The 21,007-nt window shown below is 43.8% G+C and overlaps 1 protein-coding gene across 1 annotated transcript in view; it reads left to right on the top strand.

Moving 5' to 3' along the window:
- LOC137430674 (E3 ubiquitin-protein ligase MARCHF9-like) overlaps positions 1-21,007 on the top strand; it is a 308,642-nt gene that overhangs the window by 168,201 nt on the left and 119,434 nt on the right. The window contains exon 6 of the mRNA XM_078781216.1: positions 16,021-16,176. Within this exon, the coding sequence (XP_078637342.1) occupies positions 16,021-16,176 (156 nt within the window). The remainder of the gene's footprint in view (positions 1-16,020; positions 16,177-21,007) is intronic.

A 21,007-nucleotide genomic window follows, 5' to 3' on the forward strand; every position in this document is an offset into this window, starting at 1 on the left:
AGGTGAGCAGAGAGTCTTGATTTTGGCAGTTTCAGCAGAAGAGGTTTTCAGGCAGATCTTGTGCGTCCTGCAGGAGTACTTGGGGGACAGAGCACAGACAGGGTAGGGGGGAGAAAGGCCGGAGAGGACTCGGTAGAAGACAGAAAGACCACCAACCTGCCTGCGGTGAGTGAGTGAAAGGCCCTGAGAATAAGCTTCATCGTGGGAGATTCCAATGATCCGGAATTATACATTGCTTTGTACTTTTCCCCCAAGTAGCATGGAAATCCATTGAGCTGTAGATCCATCCATGCATTCGTTCTCTATGCAGAGTGACGGACATAATCATTCAGCACAATGGAAAACATATAAGACACACAAAGGAAATCTTTTCTTCTCGACCTTTTTGTCATCACCACAAACTTTGTATAAGTCCTTGCATTGTACTCTTTCTGGGAGTAGGAAGAGTCTGTCTTGGTGAGGGAGTAAAACACCCGGGGTCCATAAGGGGAAATGCCCTATAGCGCGTCTGATCGAACGCGCTCTGGCTCATCTCGGAAGCCCGGTGGATTCAAGAAGGTACTTGCATGCTTGTGGGTGGAGGTAGGGTGAAAGCTGCGGTAATAAACATGTGGTTTCTAGCTAAACCAGGTACCAGTAAATTTGTGTTAAGCTTGGTCCTTGTGTTAGGGCAACAGGTAATGTGCCTGACTCCCATATTGGAGCCAATCTTCAAGTCAACCTTGCACCACAGTGGCTGATCATGTAAAGAAGATGGGGAGCGTGCTTCGTTTCATGTTTGCCACTGTTGGACTCCTATATTTCAAAGTTCCACCTGTACTGAACTGCAATTCCCCTGCCCAAATTGTCCACCGCCAAAGCAAAACTCCTTTGTTCCTCTTCACAGCAGTTTTTATTATTTCATATGCTGCCTGCGACTGCTGGCTCAGCTCATCCTTATTTTGTCGACCTCAGAAGGATTACGGGCAAGTAAGCACCTGGTGTTATTTACCAGCACGCCAGAGGCTCAAACTCTAGGCCCTAAGATCTTAAGCCAGCCACCTTAACCGTTAAGCCAAGACCAGTGTTACACACAGTGGTGTTGAGGGAATGGGACAGTTTGCAAAGATGTTGCTATGGTGTTGTGCCCCTTTGAGCCTGATTTCTTCCTATTCTTCAATTGACAAAAACAGACCGGGTGATTGAGGAAACAGACCTTCCCCCGGGGTACGTAATATCTAGAGGCCAATAGCCCACATCTTGTCCGGACAATTCCAAAATGGCCAGCAACAAAGCCATTATACAATCACTACATGTTACAATAATAATAATAATAATTCATTTATTTTGTATAGCGCTTTTCCAGAAGCCCAAAGGCGCTTTGACAGAGTGGAAAACATAATGCATAACAATACATGAAAACAACAATTGCAAAAAGACAAGAATCAAGAAAACAAACAGCAGCGATATACGGCATATATATAAGACAAGAATCAAAAAGACAAGACAAGAATCAATAGGGAAATATTTAAAGCAAAAGGAGGGAGAAGGAGAAGAGATAGTCAGGGGTTAAATGCTGTGGGTTGAATGTTGAATGCAGCGTTGAACAGGTGGGTCTTTAGTGATGTTTTGAATGTGGTGAGTGAGGAGGAGTCTCTGATGGTGTGAGGTAGTGAGTTCCAGAGGGTGGGAGCAGCGATGGAGAAGGCCCTGTCCCCCCAGGATCTGAATTTGGTCCGGATGGAGGGGGTCAGGAGGTTGGTACCAGCAGAGCGGAGGTTGCGGGTGGGAGTGTGTCTGGAGAGGAGGTCAGCCAGGTAGGATGGGGCCAGGTTATGGAGGGCTTTGTATGTCAAGAGGAGGATTTTGTACTGGATTCTCTGGGGGATGGGGAGCCAGTGAAGCTTGTAAAGGACGGGGGTGATGTGGTCACGGGTCCGGGAATGAGTGAGTAGACGGGCAGCGGAGTTCTGAATGTATTGGAGTTTATTGGTGATTTTTGAGGGTGAACCATAGAGGAGGCTATTGCAGTAGTCCAGACGGGAGGTGATGAAGGCGTGGATGAGGGTTTCTGCAGCCGTGGAGGAGAGGGATGAGCGGAGACGGGCAATGTTTTTCAGGTGAAAGAAGGCTGACTTTGTGATCTGTTTAGTGTATTTGTCGAAGGAAAGGGTTTGGTCAAAGATGACGCCAAGATTCCGGATGTGAGGGGAGGTGGATACTGGGATACCGTCGATGTTGAGGGCAAAGTTATGGGTGGATTTTGTGAGCGTTTTTGGGCCAATGATGATTATTTCAGATTTATCACAGTTAAGCTTGAGGAAGTTGATTTGAAGCCAGGATTTTATTTCAGTGATGCAGTTTGTCAGGATAGAGTGGGTGTCGGTGGAGACGGACTTGGTGGAGATGAAAAGCTGGATGTCATCGGCGAAGCAGTGGAATTGGAGACCATGACGGCGGATTAAGTGACCGAGCGGGGACAGGTAAAGGATGAAGAGGAGGGGGCCAAGAACTGAACCTTGGGGGACACCTTGGGGGAGGGGAGCAGTGGGGGATTTGCAGTTATTGATGGAGATGAACTGGCATCTGTCAGAGAGGTATGATTTAATCCAAGAGAGGGCAGTGCCGGTGACGTTAAAGGTGGATTCAAGTCGGGTGAGGAGGATAGTGTGATCGATGGTGTCAAAGGCAGCGCTGAGGTCGAGGAGGACGAGAATGTTGAGGTTGCCAGCGTCAGAGGAGAGGAGAAGGTCGTTGGTGATTTTGAGGAGAGCAGTTTCAGTACTGTGGTTGGAGCGGAATCCGGATTGGAATGTTTCATACAAGTTATTGGCAGAGAGATGATGTTTGAGTTGAGTGGCTACAGCACGTTCCAAAACTTTTGACAGAAAGGGTAGGTTGGAGATGGGTCTGAAGTTGTTTAGGGTGTCAGGGTTTAGACCAGGTTTTTTTAGAATGGGGGTAACAGCAGCAATTTTGAGGGAAGGTGGGACGATGCCTGTAGACAGGGAGGAGTTTATTGTTGCAATGATAAGTGGAGAGAGAGCAGGGAGGGAGGCTTTGACAAAGCTGGAGGGGATGGGGTCAAGAGTGCAGGTGGCAGTTTTCATTCCTATGAGGAGTTCAGAGAGGTCAGTAGGAGAGATTGGGGAGAACCGAGACAGGGGATGGCAGGACAAGGGGGGGCAGGTGGTTGGAGGGGGAGCGGGTGCGGCGGTGGTCAAGCTGTTGTAGATGTTGTCAATTTTGCGTTGGAAGAAAGAGAGGAAGGAGATGCAGTTGTCTACTGTGAATGACTGGGTGGTGGTGTTCAGGGGGCGGAGGAGTTTGTTTATTGTCGAGAAGAGTGCTTTTGGGTTTCCGGAGCCAGAGTGGATAATTTGAGAGTAGTAGGCAGAGCGGGCGCGGGAGAGGGCATCTTTGTAGTGTTGTATGTGGTCCTTGTAGGCTTGGGAGTGAACTGTGAGACCCGTTTTATTGCGGAGTCTTTCAAGTTGGCGAGCACGAGTTTTCATCAGGTGGAGTTCAGGGGTAAACCAGGGAGCAGAATGGGTGAAAGAAACTGTTTTGGTTTTTACAGGCGCAAGCTGGTCAAGGCAGGAGGAGAGAGTGTGGTTGTAGTAGTCAGTGAGGTCGGAAGGGGTGTGGAGGTCAATGAAGGGAGAAGTGGACATTTTTTCAGAGAGGGTGGATGAGAATGAGGTCGGTGAAAGAGCGTTTAGCTTACGGAAGTTGATTGTGCGATAATGCCTTGGTGTTGGGGCGGGGATGTTGATGGTCAGAGTGATGGCTAAGTGGTCAGAGAGGGTGAGGTCGGAGCCATAGAGATGGTGCAAATGATGGTACAAGAGATGGTACAACCCTGATAATGTCTACCCCTTATATAACGCTTGTAATAATAGGTCTAAACGTCAAGCCTTTATGATTCCTTTATCATTTATCACACTGAGATGCACCCTGCAGATCCATTGGGTTGGTGAATGACGAATTTGCCACAGAAAGAACAAAATGCCTGGCTATCTATTGTTTGAAGACAATCACTGTGGTGTGTTTGTGTGTGTTTTGTGTTACAAAAGGTATGGGCAGGTAGGAGGGGTGGGGTGTGGTGGAGAGGATTGATTTATAAAAACATTGATAATGGAGGCACACACAAGGGGAAAAAGCAGAGGGGAGAGAGGGGTTGGAAGGGGCAGGTGCACACAGGAAAGACACATACAAGCATTCTCACACATGCAGACACACATCAATTCAATCACACGCTGGGGGAAATACAGCAGATGTTAGAGGGCATAGCAAAGGCCCCCCCTCCCCTTCCCATGCCTCCTGCCCCCAAGCCCTCTCACTCCCACACTTCTCCCTGCTCTCAAATGTTGTGGTTGTGTGCTTCCCCTTCTCTCCCCATCTTGTCTTCCGCTCCCTCTTTTTGTATATTTTGTTTGTCTGGTTGATTTGTTTGTGAAATAAATGTTAGCTCTTTCACGAGCCTCGATTCAGTATACAAAAAAAAAAAAGTGAAATGAAGGAGGTGCGAGGTATATGAAGATATTTATTAGGCCGGTAGTGGTGCAAGACCAGACTCAGTGGTATAATTGTTGGAGCATCCACTCGGAGTCTGGGGGGTCGGAGCTTCAAACCACGGCCGAGTCATACCAAAGACTTTAATAATGGTACGTGCTGCATACTTGCTTGACGTTCAGCATGTAAAAGGATAGAGCAGAGAAAAACAACACTGAGAAGATTACAGCAAATCATCCAGTATAACGCTTGCCAAGAAACTCCTTCAGGAGCATCAACACTCTGTAAAGAGTATGGTACATCAAATCAAATGGTGCAAGAGATGTATGCTCACCACCGAGATCATAGCAGGTCGGTAGCAGATTAAAAAAGAAAGAAATCAAACTGGAAATAGGCAGCATCTCAAAATGCAAACCCCGTCCTTATCTACTTCGTACTCAAACGAAGTTTGACAAAAATTATAGTTCAAAAAACTGTACATTTTATTCATTTGTATTCTCCATATTCTCATAACAAAGGTTTTTTCAAGATTTGATGACAAAAGTTCCATTGGTAAAAATATTAGCACCTGGACAGACACACTGAAGTTCAATTGTAAATAAATAAAGAGACACGGAAGTGATAAAAAAAAAAACGGGCCATCTCGTGCTTGACGCCCTGTGGACAAGCGAATAAGGGCTATTTATAGTAATTATTATGACTTTGAACTTTCACATTTTTACCCAATTTTAAATTATTTTCTCCATATTCTCATAATAAAGATTTGTTGAAAATTTGATGACAAAAGCTCAAATGGTAAGGAGATGGGCTGGTAATGAATGGAACGCTCAGCAACGATCTTCAAATTCCTCTAACCTGGTTTTCTCGTATATTTCCTCGTAAATGTCCTAACTGCCCCTCCTATTGTCGTTGCTTTTCCATCCTAACCTCTTTATGCTCCTTCCTTTGCTTCCGACCAGAATAAGTTGAGGTTGTACTTGCCCTGTGATATCGAAAATCAAGACCTCCTAGATGCTCCCCCACCCCCACCTGCTCTTCTATGATGTTTTTTTTTTATCACTAACTCCGAGGAAATGTCGCTCTGCGCCTTGCTGAAGTCTTGCACACATTTTTACCCTGCGATCGCGAAGCGAAAAGCGAGGTTAAGCATTCATGTGCGTACGTGTGCCGTGTGCTGTACGTGTTTGCATTTTAAAAATTCATTTTCTCAACAACCATTGATCCGATTGACATGAAATTTTCACCATACGAGCCCCCCCCCCCCTCCGGAACCATAGCTCCTGCTAGGTTCAATATTTTAATGATTATTATGACGTCATAGGTCACGTGGTACAGGCACCATCTTGGAAAAACATCGCACCTCTATATCTCTGAAACCGCTCCATGGAAAAAATTGAGACCTGGCTCATTGTCAAGTACTCCCCATGGGGAATAAGATATGTTAATGATGATGTCATTGGTGCCTTCGTTATGACGTCATAATTCGACAAATACAACACTTATCCATCCGATCATTATTTTAAAAATTTGAGCAACTGTTGGTCTGATTGGCACGAAATTTTCACCATAGGAGCGCCTCATCCTTCAGAATATTTTAATGATAATCATGACGTCATAGGTCATGTGGTACAGGCACCATCTTGGAAAAACCGAAAAATGTTGCACCACTATATCTCCAAAACAGCTGCATGGAAAAAATTGAAACATGGCTCATTGTAAAGAACTCCACATGGGGAATAGGTGTTGTTAACGATGACGTCATTGGTGCCATAATTATGACGTCATAATTCGACAGGGATAACACTGAGTCTGATCAGTTTGAAATGTATTGAGCATGATCTATGCAACAATTATATTAGAGAATATAAATTTATGATGTCATCGCTCACGTGGTCTGGCAGCCATATTGGTTCCAAGAAAAAAGATGTTCAAAAACAGAAGAGTTGGCTCGCAATAAGTTGACTGCGCAGGGTAAGAATACCATCTTGTTGTATCATGGAGCAGGAAATTATTAGAGAATGCAAGTCAGAAAATGTTTCGGTTTTGCAAAATATCTTCTGAACCAGTTCAACAAAACTTTATCTAGTGCTATTGTCCCCAGATTTTACCTCTTTGCCTTTATTTCCTGCCTCTCATTCGTTCTTGCAGCTTTGCGTCACCCCGTTACCTCTTTATTCTTTGAAGCCATATTAGTCATTTGAGGCCATTTCGTTTGCAGAATCTTCCCTGAAAATGTCCAATATTTTCCGTATTTATTTCGATTTATAAGTATCAATTGTGGTATTTGGAAAGCTACTGTGCAAGTTGCGTTGCATTTTTTAGCCGCGTCGCAGACGCTGCTCATAGAGTGCGCTCTGCTGTTGTTGTTGTTCTTCTTGTTCTTCTTTTTCTTCTTCTTCTTCTTGTTCTTGCAGAGAAGACAAAACCTCAAAGCTCCACCCATTCTGGGAACCATAGCTCCACCCATTCTGGGAGAGGCCTCATATAAACAAATATCCACCATTTTATTAACTCGCATAGCTTTGAGGCCTGTTTTGTAGGCCCGTGGTGTCTTCCTCTCTCACACAGTTTTATTTCAAATCAAATTCGATATATCATTTCATTTTTCACAGTCGCTAACATAGTTTTAGACTCGGTTGAAAAAAAACGGGAAGAAAATCCGATGAAAGTTGCCCTTTATAGAACGAAATGAATTCTCAAAGGCCTGTAACTTCAAGTCCATTGAGATATATATTTTTTAAATCGCGGCATGGTCAGTCATACACCGCCCGAAATAACAGACGGGAAAATGCCGAGATATATATATTTTGTTTAAATCGCGGCATGCTCAGTCATACACCGCCCGAAATAACAGATGGGAAAATGCCGAGATATATATATTTTGTTTAAATCGCGGCATGCTCAGTCATACACCGCCCGAAATAACAGATGGGAAAATGCCGAGATATATATATTTTGTTTAAATCGCACCATGGTCAGTCATACACCGCCCAAAATAACAGACGGGAAAATGCCGAGATATATTAAAAATTCGTCCATTTGATGACAATCGTCACGATGAAATATTTAATTTATACGTCGTCACAATAATGTGGAGAGAGGAGCATAGCTTCGTTCACGTGTCGCCACACACGGGAAATTGCCGAGATTTTTTTTTTGTTACATCGCGGCATGGTCAGTCATACACCGCCTGAAATAACAGACGGGAAAATGCCGAGATATATTTAAAATTCGTCGCCACACACGGGAAATTGCCGAGATATATTTTCACTTTGCACAAAAAATAACATCAAGTAATCGAATCAATAGGAATGTCCTGTGCCTATAACATCGACGTTATAGGCACAGCTGCATCTAGGCATTGTGTAACATCGACGCGGCTTTTGTTTAAATTAAAACTTTTTGTACTTGTTCTTTTTAAAGCCCAACCCATTCACCAAATTAATTTATTCCAGCTCTATGTATTCATAGCATTCACACAACATCCTTAATGTAATGTATTCATAATGGACCCAGCTATGAACTGTCGTCCTGGTATTCCGTAGGCTGGGAGACGTGTCAGTGTGTGTGTGTGTGCATCGTTCATTTGAAGGATGCTCATCCAGGGTACCCGTCTGCCAGCATTGGTTGTTGGTGGACGCAAGTGATCCTGCGGTGCCTTTTGTGAATGGTAGGCAAGTTATCGCCGGCACCCTGACCAAATTACAAAATTTCTGCCCAGACTCTCTCAGCGACCCGAACTTGGCTAGCATAGCGAGTATTGCTGCTATACCCTCCCCTCATCCCCAACGTGAATTGAGAGAGGTCTTCATCCTGCAGTTGACTGAAAATAGGCTGATGATCATCATCTGTGGGTGAAAGGTACTCCTGATTGGGCAGGTAGGTGATTCAGGGGTTATTTTTGTATCACTGAGGTTTGCCTGCATTTAAGGGAAAGGTTCAAATATTAACATGCATCAACAGTCTTAATGCACATTAACCTTTAAATTTTCACTTTGTAATTACACGAAGCTAATTTAAAGGGTTTATGCTTCATGTTGAGGTCAAAGCTTGTGAAGAAGAAGCGGGGGTGGGTGGAGAGGGAGTGGGGGGTTCGGGGGGGGGGGGTGCAGGGGTATGATCGTTTTAATGCATATTTTACATGACACTTTTTATATGACCTTGGTAGAGGATTCATTTTTGGTAGAATTCTAACATTTGCTGGCAGGATAGCACAAAGGTACGCGAAAGCTTATAGGTCTAACATAAGCAGAATATGCACGTGAGGTTGTAAAATTATAAGTGAAAGGTTTTTATTGTTTGATTATTTCTTATTCCATGAAGAATTTAAAGATGGGATTCCAAATTTAGACTCACTTTTATAACCACAGAGAATGCTCTGGCAGTGTGGCATAACATCAGGAAGATGAGTTCCAATGCATGTACAGTATGTGTACTGTTCTCTCTAATACCTCTATCTTATTCTTCATACTTCGAGAATTTGTGAATTTTTTTCTTCTGTCTTATGCACTTATACAGCATGTCGCTGCTGGTACAATCATCGCCAGGGACCATGACTGTGCCATCATCTCTAGGGAGCATGGCCGTGCCATCATCTCTATGGATCACGGCCGGGCCATCGATCATCTCTGTGGAGCATGGCCGTGCCATCATCTTTAGGGAGCATGGTTGTGCCATCATCTCTGGGGAGCATGGCCGTGCCATCATCTCTGGGGAGCATGGCCGTGCCATCATCTCTGGGGAGCATGGCCGTGCCATCATCTCTGGGGAGCATGGCCGTGCCATCATCTCTGGGGAGCATGGCCGTGCCATCATCTCTGGGGAGCATGGCCGTGCCATCATCTCTACGGATCATGGCCGTGCCATCATCTCTATGGATCATGGCGTACCATCATATCTGGGGAGCATGGCCATGCCATCATCTCTGGGGAGCATGGCTGTTCCATCATCTCTATGGATCACGGCCGTGCCATCATCTCTATGGAGCATGGCCGTGCCATCATCTCTGGGGAGCATGGCCATGCCATCATGTCTATGGATCATGGCCGTGCCATCATCTCTATGGATCATGGCCGTGCCATCATCTCTATGGATCATGGCCGTGCCATCATCTCTGGGGAGCATGGCCATGCCATCATGTCTATGGATCATGGCCGTGCCATCATCTCTGGGGAGCATGGCTGTGCCATCATCTCTGGGGAGCATGGCTGTGCCATCATCTCTGGGGAACATGGCTGTGCCATCATCTCTGGGGAGCATGGCTGTGCCATCATCTCTGGGGAGCATGGCTGTGCCATCATCTCTGGGGATCCCGTCCGTGCCATCATCTCTTTGGATCATGGCCGTGCCACCATCTCTGGGGAGCATGGCCATGCCACCATCTCTGCGGATCACGGCCGTGCCACCATCTGTGTGGATCACAGCCGTGCCACCATCTGTATGGATCACGGCCGTGCCACCATCTGTATGGATCACGGCCGTGCCACCATCTGTATGGATCACGACCATGCCATCATCTCTATCCCTAACAGTATTCTCCACAGAGCTAGTTCTTTCCAATCCGCTCATAACTCATTACCGTTTATTCGGCCTTCAAAGAACACATCGTGAAGTCTCCGTTCCAACTGTGGTTTGGGGTAGCTGCCTCCCCTCTCGCTCCCCTCTGTGCCATGGCATATTTCCGCAGGAGACCTCCAGTGCTTCTCACTCATGGTACGAAGGTTGTTGGAGTCCCGCTTTCCTATCACCTCACTTGTGACTTAGCACCTCCAGCTGCTCTCCTCTCATCTCTGTTCCAACTGCTGTCCTCTCCTTTCATCTCCCTGTCCTCCAGCTGCTCTCCTCTCATCTCTGTTCTCCACCTGCTGCACATGTTCTTCCTCAACCCCACACCTGTTAACCCTCCCGATTTTAAGTTGTTTCCCTCTCTTCCATTTCTTAATTCCTATATCTTCTTTTCTGTGGAACCTACTTCCTGTGCCTGTTGTGTTGTTTCCTTCCCCCATTCCTTTGTATTCACCTTATACTAATACTATAGTTTACTGCTTTCAAGCATTATCGAAAAGTAAAATTATCTGTCTGTCAGCAACCCACGGATGTATTATTCCTTTAATTATATTTTCAGTGCAAGTTTTGGAAATAATGTTGACATTTCATATTAAGCATTTCGCAAAATGAACATTCGGGTTTGCTTTTGTCGATTTTGTGTGACAAGCATGACGCCTGCACAATGGTTGCCAATTTGTGGTTGTTTGTATGTGTTCAATCCTTTTTTAAATCCTGAGCATCAAGCAAGGAAGCAGCACGGCCATTTTAAAACTTTTTGGTATGACTCGGCCGGGGTTCCAACCACGGACCTCCCTAATTCAGAGCTAGTGCTCTAAACATCACACTACCGAGTCTGATCAACTTTCTGAATGGGCGGACAAAATGGTGTTAAGCAGAATTCCAACACCTTTTTATTTTTAATCTTTATTTTTTCATATATATATATATATATATATATATATATATATATATGTATATATATATATATGTACATATATATGTGTGTGTGTGTGTGTGTGTGTGTGTGTGTGTGTGTGTGTGTGTGTGTGTGTGTGTGTGTGTGTGTGTTATTGTGCAACTGCATGTGCAGGTGCAGCATCTAATTCAATATGTCGAAATGTCACACGTCCATGCCCGTGGGATTCCCACGGGTGACCCCACTAGTATATATATATATATATATATATATATATATATATATATATATATATATATATATATATATATTTATATTTATATATATATATATATATATATATATATATATATATATATATATACACACACATACGTACATACATACATATATATGGCTCTTTCTAACCACTGACTGACTGATATTAAATTTTGGTACTTTCCGGGTGTTGTAGAAAGCTGAAATTTGGCGTGCCAATGGACATCGCGGCCGGTACACCGGGAAAAATTCCAGAACCATAGGAAAGCGTCCGTAAATGAAAATTTATGTTAAAAAAACTGTAAACGCAAACGTAAACACGAGAACGGCACTCAGTACAGAGCATACCTCTGCCTGGTGAACAGTTTATGTTTTGTATCCCACTGATAGGCGGGATCTGGATTCGGATCTGAACCAAACTCTAATTGGCTTGTACTTGTCACCTACCCAACACATCCACCAAGTTTATTCATAACTCGTCCATAACGTTTTTTTAAATATCATGTTATATATCGCTTTTCACCCGATCTCTCAATGATGAAGAATCACTTAAAAACTAAATAATTATCGTAGCCGAATCCACATTCAGATCTTCACCCAAATCGAAACTATTAGTCCTTTTCACACACCCAACCGGTTCACCAAGTTTCGTCCAAATCCGTCTCCAAATTTTTGTGATATCCTGCTATATATAGTTTTTGGCCCTATCTCCCAATGGTGAAGAATCACTTAAAAAATTATACTAGTCGGATCCGGATCTTCACCAAAATTGAATCGATTCATCCTTCTAACACACAAGCTCTCCACCAAGTTTCGTTCAAATCCATCCATAACTTTTTGAGATATCCTGCTATATGTTGGTTTTAGACCTCAAACATCCGGGGCCTTCCCTCAAACTTGACTGATCTCTCCATACAAGTTGCTTCTGACAAAGCAGACTTGATCTGCTTAACAGAAACTTTCCTCCCTCAGGATGTCTCTGATTCCTTAATATCTCCCCCGGGTTACTCCCTCCTCCGGTATGATATACCTGAGCCTCGTCCTGGAGGTGGGGTTGCTATCTTTATCAAAAACTGGCTTCCTCACTCTCCCTGCACTGCCCTCTCTCCACCTCACCCCTTGGAGTACCTCTGGTTATGGCTTCCCCTTCGCTCCCACCTTTTGTTCATATATGTGTTGTACCGTCCACCAAACAGTGATGACTCCATCTACATTTCGCTGTCTGATGATATGGACCAACTTCTACCTACTCATCCCATCTCTCTCTTCCTCATATGTGGTGATTTCAATTGTCACCATGCCAGTTGGCTGGGTGTGGGTACCTCTCTCACCAGCCATGGCTCCTCAGCAAAGGACTTCTGCAACTCACTGGGACTGACACAATCTGTCAATTTCCCGACCTGGATCTCAGTCAATGGAGCATCTTCTCTTCTGGACTTGGTTATGACAAACTTTGCTACAAATGTCTGCTGCTCTTCTTCTGCTCCAATCAGCTCATCTGATCATGTGCTTGTTAAAGTAGACATCTCTCTGACTATTCTCAGAGAGCTTCCTCGGCGTCGACGAGTCTGCCATTTCACTCAGGCCAACATGCACGGTCTTCAAGCAGCCATCAATCATCTGGACTGGTCTCCCATCTCGACTGCCTCTGACATTAACTCATCCTGGGAATTCTTCCAAAGTAAATTGCTCTCTCTCATGCACAGATTTATCCCATCTCGTCTTCAGTTGTCATACCCTTCCTCCCGTCCATGGTTCATGGAATATTGGAATATTGTGGTGAGGCTATTGCCCAGAAACAACTTGCCTTCGCCTCCTAGAAAGCAAATCCAACGGAAGGAAATCTCATTTCCTTTCACAAAGCCCGAAACAAGTGTGTGTCCACCCTCAGGAGAGCCAGGAAACAATATCTCTCCTCTCTCAAGAAGGAACTCTCAAACCTGTCTCCCTCTTCCAAATCCTGGTGGCATCTGGTCAAATCTGTTTCTGGTGTTTGTTCCCCCTCCATCCCCTCCCTTACCTCAAACGGCTACACAGCTGACTCCGCTCGTGAAAAAGCTGAATGCCTCAACTCTTTGTTTGCCTCTAAATCTTCTGTCCCAAACCCATCCCTCTCTGTACCCACCTTACCCAGTCGTCCCCAGCTGCTCCTGGACTCTGTGTCCTTTTCTCCTGATAAGGTGGAGAAGTTTCTGTCAACCCTCTACTCTGATTCAGCAACTGGACCTGACGGCATCAGCCCACGGGTCCTAAAATCCTGCTCTGCCGCTCTTTCACTCCCTCTCTCTCTTCTCTTCACCCTCCCTTTTGCTCAAGGTCATCTGTCATCAGCTTGTAAATCAGCCACATCACCGTTTTACACAAAAAGGTGCAAAAACAGATCCTTGCAACTACAGACCAATCAGCCTTCTCCCAATTATCAGCAAAGTCATGGAATCCATCATTTCTTCAGATATCAAATCTTTCGTCTTCTCCAATGGCTTAATCTCTGACCATCAATTTGGTTTCAGACCAGGTCTCTTTACTCTGGACATGCTGCTTCTGCTGTCTCAACAATGGATGGAGGTCCTCAATGCCAAACAGGAAATAAGAGCTGTCTCCCTTGACATATCACGTGCCTTCGATATGGTCTGGCACCCCGCTCTGTTCACCAAACTCTCCTCCTATGGTATCCAGGGAAATCTCCACGCATGGCTTGCGGACTTCCTCTCTAGTCATAGTCAACGTGTGGCCCTGAATGGGTTTCTCTCATCGCCCCTTCCTGTTCAGGCTGGAGTTCCCCAAGGCAGTGTTCTGGGCCCTATGATTTTTCTGGTCTTCATCAATGATCTCTCCGACTCTCTTGAAAATCCTCTCTACCTCTTTGCTGATGACTCCACTCTCTGCCGCTCCATTCCTCATCCCTCAGATCAGCTGTCTGCAGCCTTGTCACTCTCTGCAGACCTGGACAAAATCACAGACTTGTCAAACAAGTGGAACATGTCTTTCAATCCTGACAAATGCCACACTCTTACTATGTCTCTCCGAAAAGATCATCTGGAAAACCCCCCCATCTACTTTCTGAACAATCCTCTCCAAGAAGTTCTGTCACTCAAGCTTTTGGGTCTCACTATCTGCCATGATCTTTCCTGGGAAAACCACATTTCCAATCTGGCCTCCAAAGCCAGTCGCCGACTGGGCATCCTCCGTCATGCGAAGTCCTTCCTTGGCACACCTGAGCTCCTCACCACATACAAGGCTTTCATCCACAGCTCAATGGAGTACTGTTCTCTACTCTGGGCCGGTGCTCCTGCCTCACACCTAGCTCGGTTTCACGCTGTTGAAACCAAAGCTTTCAGAATCATTGGAATCTCCCGCAATGAAGATAACTCCGAGGGCCTTTCACTTACTCACCGCAGGCAGGTTGGTGGTCTTTCTGTCTTCTACCGACTCCTGTCCGGCCTTGCTCCCCCAGCTGTCTCTGGGCTCTGTCCCCCAAATATTCCTACAGGTCGCACAAGATCTGCCTGCAACCTCTTATGGTTAAACTGCCAAAATCAGGACTCTCTGCTCACCTTCACTCTTTCATTCCTCTTTTTTCCCACCACTGGAACAAACTCCCTCACTCTCTTCAATCCCACTCCTCCCTCCAGGTCTTTAAAACAGCTGTTCACCACCATCTCTTATCTTCCCCCATCCAAAACCTTGATCTTTTCGACCCCCGCTAATTTCATGCCAGATCCACTTTTTTGAAATACCATCTTCTTTCCTGGAAGTCCTTGCAGTGTCCTTGTGTTTTATACTTCTCCCATGCCCCCCCCCCCTTCCCACGCCTTCCCCCCAAGCCCTCTCCCTCTTACAGATCTCCCGATGTCCCTGCTCTCAAATGTTGTGTTTGTGCTTCCCCTTCTCTCCCCATCTTGTCTACTGCTGCCCTTATTATATGTTTTGTTTGTCTGTTTGATTTTTGTGTGATAAATGTTGGCTCTTTCATGAGCCTCGATCCTGTATACAAAAAAAAAAATCTCCCAATGGTGAAGAATCACTTAAAAATTCTAGTAGCCGGATTCGGAACCGATTCTTCGCCAAATTCTAATCATTTCGTCCTTGTCACACATGCTACATCTCTGCCAAATTTCGTCCGAATCCGTCCACAACCTTTTGAGATATCTTGTTCACAAATGGACAAACGGACAGACAAACAGACAGACAGTAAAAAACTAAATAAATAAAATTAAATATATAAATAAAAATAAATAAATAAATGAGCAAATTGATCTAGCAGCTAGTAATAGATCTGATAGAATAATAGTATAGATTTATAGAAATAAATAAATAAATGACTAAATTGATCTAGCAGCTAGAGTAGATCTAGGTCCTTGGAGGTAATAAATAAATTTTAAAAAATCCGAATTGATCTAGCATTTGAAAATTGTAATTTATATAACTGTAAACTGTTAAATATAAATCTCAATGAACATTTACGTAAAAACGGTAAACGCGGCCACAAAATAAATAAATAAAGCTAAATTGATATCTCGCAAGAGGTCGGTGATGTTTGCCTGTAATTATAAAGCTTCTATTTATTATGTACCTACATACGGAGCATGGTCTGTTGTTGCTTACACAATTTGTGTCAGGATACCCCGCAAGTACAATAATTATATTTACAGCAAAAACAATTCCGTAGGAAATTGTATGTCTTCACCTCACCAATGATGTATGATTTTTCTTTTCCTGTTTCTTTCCAATCTATTCTTCACTGGTGTTATATATGCAATATGGAGCTTTCCGAGTCACCTCTCTCACCCCATTTCTTCACTCAGGAAGAGCTGCTGAATCCCTGCCGCTGTAATGGCTCTGTACGCTGGACACACCAACCCTGCCTCCTTACCTGGATCAGCGAACGTGGCTCATGGAGTTGTGAACTTTGTTACTACAAGTATCACGTACGTCCTGTCAGCACGAAGCATCCAGCCCAGGTACTAAAACCGTCAAGCTTTCACTCCTGGCATGCGGCACCTCTCTGGGCAATTCTCTCTGGCTGTTACTGGCTCTTTCATTTTTTAGTTTTACCCCATAATTTGCACGTTTCATCTTCTGTGCCTCTTTATGTGTGCCTCGGGCTACCTGTGCCCCCCTGTGACAAACCATATCTGCAGTAATCTCAACCGCACGTATTCCATTTTTTTCTTATCATTACTGATCTCTTGCAATGGTCAACTGGCCTGGACCGATTCATTCCAGTACAATTCAGCATTTTATTTTATCCACCCCCCTTTTCCGCTTATCCCCTCCGTCCCCTCCCCACATTGAGTTTTGGGTGAAGCAGGTGAAATTATAACGGCACTCAGTAGAGAGCATACCTCCGCCTGGTTGGCCATATCACTCAAAGTTGAAGAATCACTTAAAAATTAAATAATTCCGATATCCGAATCCATATTCAGATCTTCACCAAAATCGAATCGATTCATCCTAGTCACACACACAACCTGTCCACCAAGTTTCGTCCAAATCCGTCCACAACTTTTTGAGATATCCTATTATGTATAGTTTTTGGCCCCATCTCCCAATGGTGAAGAAACACATACAATTAAATAATTCTCATATCCGAATCCATATTCAGATATTCACCAAAATCGAATCGAATCGTCCCTGTCAGACACCCAACCCGTCCACCAATTTTCGTCTGAATCCGTCCACAACTTTTCGAGATATTTTGTTCAAAAACAAACAGACAGACAAACAGACAGGGGTGAAAACATAACCTCTATCCACCTTTGGTGGCGGAGGTAATTATGTCCATGTCCATTTTTTTTTATGAACAAGATACAAAAAAAAAAAAAAAACTTGCTTCGTTTGGCACTTATGCAAATAATTACGGCTTCACTTGATAAGTCTATTTCAATCCACTGCGAGACAAAGGCTTCTGTCAACTTGCTCCATTCTTTTCTGTTCTCTGCAATTCTCAGCCATTTTACGTCAGTGAATTTTCCCATTTCACCTCCCTCTCCATTTTATATTAACTCCACCACCGTTTCTGTAAAGGTACAGAATATGGTACATCTCTAGGTTACCAGTTTGTAATTATTGTTGTCTATCAGTTGTCTTTTCCTCTTGGCAGGTGTTCAGACCATTTCCATTTAATTTTTTTTTTTTGGCACTAATATGTCATTAGCCTGCTCGAGCGAAGCGAAAAGTGGGGTTAAGCAATTGGTTAATGTCCGTCTGTTCGTCTGTCTGTCTACAAATGTTATTTTATGATGACCGAGTAACAACTTATTTGAATTGAATGTTATATTTTGACTACAAATGGTAACATGAATCGCAAGACAAAGCTGCCGTTTTAGAGTACTTTGGCTCTGAATTTGTCCCGATCACATATGCGCATAACAAGCACGATGTAACATGTTAGATAGGGTGGTGTAATGGAGGTAAATGCGTCAACGGCGGTAAATTCCGGAATTCATTTATTTATACAACTTTGACAATCTTTATTTTATTTCAATTTAATTATATACTTCAACACTGTAGAACACAAATTGCGTTCTTTGCAGTTTCAAAAATCCCCTTCCAGCCACTAGTACTTGGACATGTTGTTGTTGTTGTTGTTGTATAGCCTTGGACAGTTCTGAAACAAGCCCACAGCACTGAGACAGCCAATCAATCTCAAAGAAGCCACCCAGGGATCCCCCGCATCCAGGATCCAGAATGGTGTACCGCCACCTTCACGAAGTCAGGGCCATGATAGGGTTAGAGGTTGAGGGAGGGAGGTAGAGAGAGACAGAGACAGAGGCAGAGACAGGGACAGAGAAAGGGACAGAGACAAGAGGGAAAGGGCCAGTCCATAGGGAGCGATCGGCACTCTGACTGTGACCACGTTGCCCTGACGAATCCGGGCAGCAGGGAAGAATGTGGAAGATTTAGCTCCCTACTTGCTTTGGGAGGGGGGCCAACCACCGTGAAGAGGCATCCCTGATAGTTGTACTTGGACGTGTTAAATACGGTGTTTCATAAGGGTGGTGTAAGCATAAGGGAAGCATAAGGACTGCTTCAGTAGCGCTAAACTTCTGGAATGTTTTTAAACGATCTTTAAAATCATAATTTATTTAAATTGCAGTGTACACTTGAACACTGCTTAGGGTAACGTGTTATGAACTCTCTAATTACCTCGCACATGCAAAGTGAAAAATGGGGTTAAGTAATTGGTTCATGTAATGAATGCAAAGCACTACGTCTGTCGAAAATTGGGCACACCTCATCACCCATCTAACACTATCCCTACCGTGAAGCATGGTGGTGGCAGCATCATGTTATGGGGATGCTTTTCAGTGGCAGGGACTGTGAGACTTGTAAGGCTAGAGGGAAAAATGATTTGAGGCAGATACAGGCAATTCCTTGAAGAGAACCTGCTTCAGAGTGAAAAAGACCTTAGACTGCAGCAAAGATTTACGTTCCAACAGAACAATGACCCCAAGCATAGAGCTAAATCAACACTGGAATGGTTTCAGAACAAGAAAGTGAAAGTCCTTGATTGGCCCAGCCAAAGCCCAGACCTGAATCCCATTGAGAATCTATGGAAAGACCTGAAGATTGCTGTTCACTCACACTCCCCATCCAACTTGACAGAGCTTGAGCAAATCTGCAAGGGAGCATGGGAGAAACTCTCCAAATCCAGATGTGCAATGCTGATCCAGATACACATACGCAAGACGACTCGAAGCTGTAATCACTGCCAAAGGCGCTTTTACAAAGTATTCACTCAGGGGGCTGAAAAGCTATGTAAATTAGATATTTCTGCATTTCATTTTCAATTATTTTTTCCACTTTGACACTATGAGGTATTATGTGTAGATCAGTGACAAAATATCTCAATTAAATCCATTTTAAATTCAGGCTGTAACACAACAAAATGTGAAAAAAATCAAGGGGTGTTCATACTTTCTGAAAGCACTGTAGGGTGATGTGATAGACACTGGAAAAAACCTGGAATTTATTTATTTATTATACGCCTTTAAACCTCTTTAAAACTCTATTTAAAATGAATTATATACTTCAACACTACAACACAAATGACCTTCACAATACTTCCAAAACCATGCCATATATCGATATATAGCATGAGAGAGCATGGCATGTGATAGATTCGGGGTGAAGAAGATACTGATTGATTTTGCATTCTAAGGTGATCAACAAAACCTCCATCTCATAAACTGCCACTCAACGTCATCTTATTATAGTTTATACGGGTGAGGTATATAAGACAGCGCTAAACTTCTGGATTTTTATGAAAGTTTTTTTTTTGTATACAACATCTAGGCTCGTGTAAGAGCTAACATTAATCACAAAAAAAAAACAAAAAAAAAACGGACACACAAAACATACAATAAAGGGAGCAGGAGACAAGATGGAGAGAGAGAGGGAAGCACAATTTGCAGATTCATAAAAATGAATAAAACTCAGATCGTTTAAATAGAGAGAGAGACATGCCGATCGATTCTAGTAGCAAGCAGAAATTATCACAACAGCAGAGAACAGTGACATCGGGAGATCTGTGGGAGGGAGAGGTCTGGGGGGGAGGAGGCACGGGAAAGGGGGCGGGTGGGGTGGGAGAGCTATAAAACACATGGACACTGCTAGGACTTCTAGGAAAGAAGTTGGTATTTCAAAAAAGTGGATTTGGGGTGAATTAGCGGGGGTAGAAAAGATCAAGGTTTAGGATGGGGGAAGATAAGAGATGGTGGTGTAGGGGAAGTAGTGTGGGAGACTCAAGACTCCAATGACCGGACACAGGTTTTACAAAAGGTCTGGTTTATTAACTGGTTATTCACTTCATTCCATTACCAAATAATACCGCTTAATTCAATGGACCAGGTTAACTCTTTTCGCATGGTCCTTCTCGTTCGGCCGATGTTCCTCCGCCACTCCCGTCGGGCAGAGGGTCTGATGATGGGCGCTCGTTCGCTCCGTCGAGCAGGAGTTATCGTGGCAAGTCTCCTTGACTCAACGTTTGCTCTGGTTTATATGGACAAACTGGAGTTAATCCCCTGTCCGCTGAATGTTAATCCTTTCTCCGCTAATGCCCCGAGGTCATGCATGCACCAAGTCCTGGCATCAGCTCGCTCCCCTCCTGCTGCGAGTTCCGTTTACCAAACGATAGGGGGGTGCTCCAGCCAGGGGCTGTGACCAGGTGGACAAGAGATTACCATGTGCGTGCACATTCTTGGCATCCATTTACGAAATCGTTACCAGTCTTTTTAATCAATAAGTTACCAGTGCCAATCAATAAGTTACACTGAGTTACACTTCCACAATTCGCTCATCTTTTTGTTTTTGTTTATATTAACCATTAATCTAAACATCAATATAAGTAAACAGTCAATCACTACAAGTAAACATCATTACAAGTATAAGTAAATAATCAATCACTGCAAGTAAACATCATTACGAGTATAAGTAAATAATCATAACTTTGGTAATCAAATTCCCTTAGGCATACACCGTCATCCTGCAAGAATCACAAAACATTTCGTTGGTCATTGACTCCTTCCATATTGTTCAATCTATTGCATTTGCATCACAAATATATTTTCAAAACAACACTTCACCATCACCAAGATACAACAATTTCACTTCATTTTCAAGTTTTGTAAAGCATCTGCACCATCTGGCAAAAACGTTTGCCTCCACACAAATGTTGACTTTGTTTGAAAGGAAGGGCTGATCACTTGTGTTTGAATTCAGGTATGAAACATTTTCTCCTAATGTCTTCATAGCTCCTGCACTACTTCGTGTAGGATTTCGCTGTTGTGG

The sequence above is a fragment of the Myxine glutinosa genome, chromosome 7, assembly GCF_964187855.1.
Source record: "Myxine glutinosa chromosome 7, kmMyxGlut1.1, whole genome shotgun sequence".
NCBI classification, from domain to species: domain Eukaryota; kingdom Metazoa; phylum Chordata; class Myxini; order Myxiniformes; family Myxinidae; genus Myxine; species Myxine glutinosa.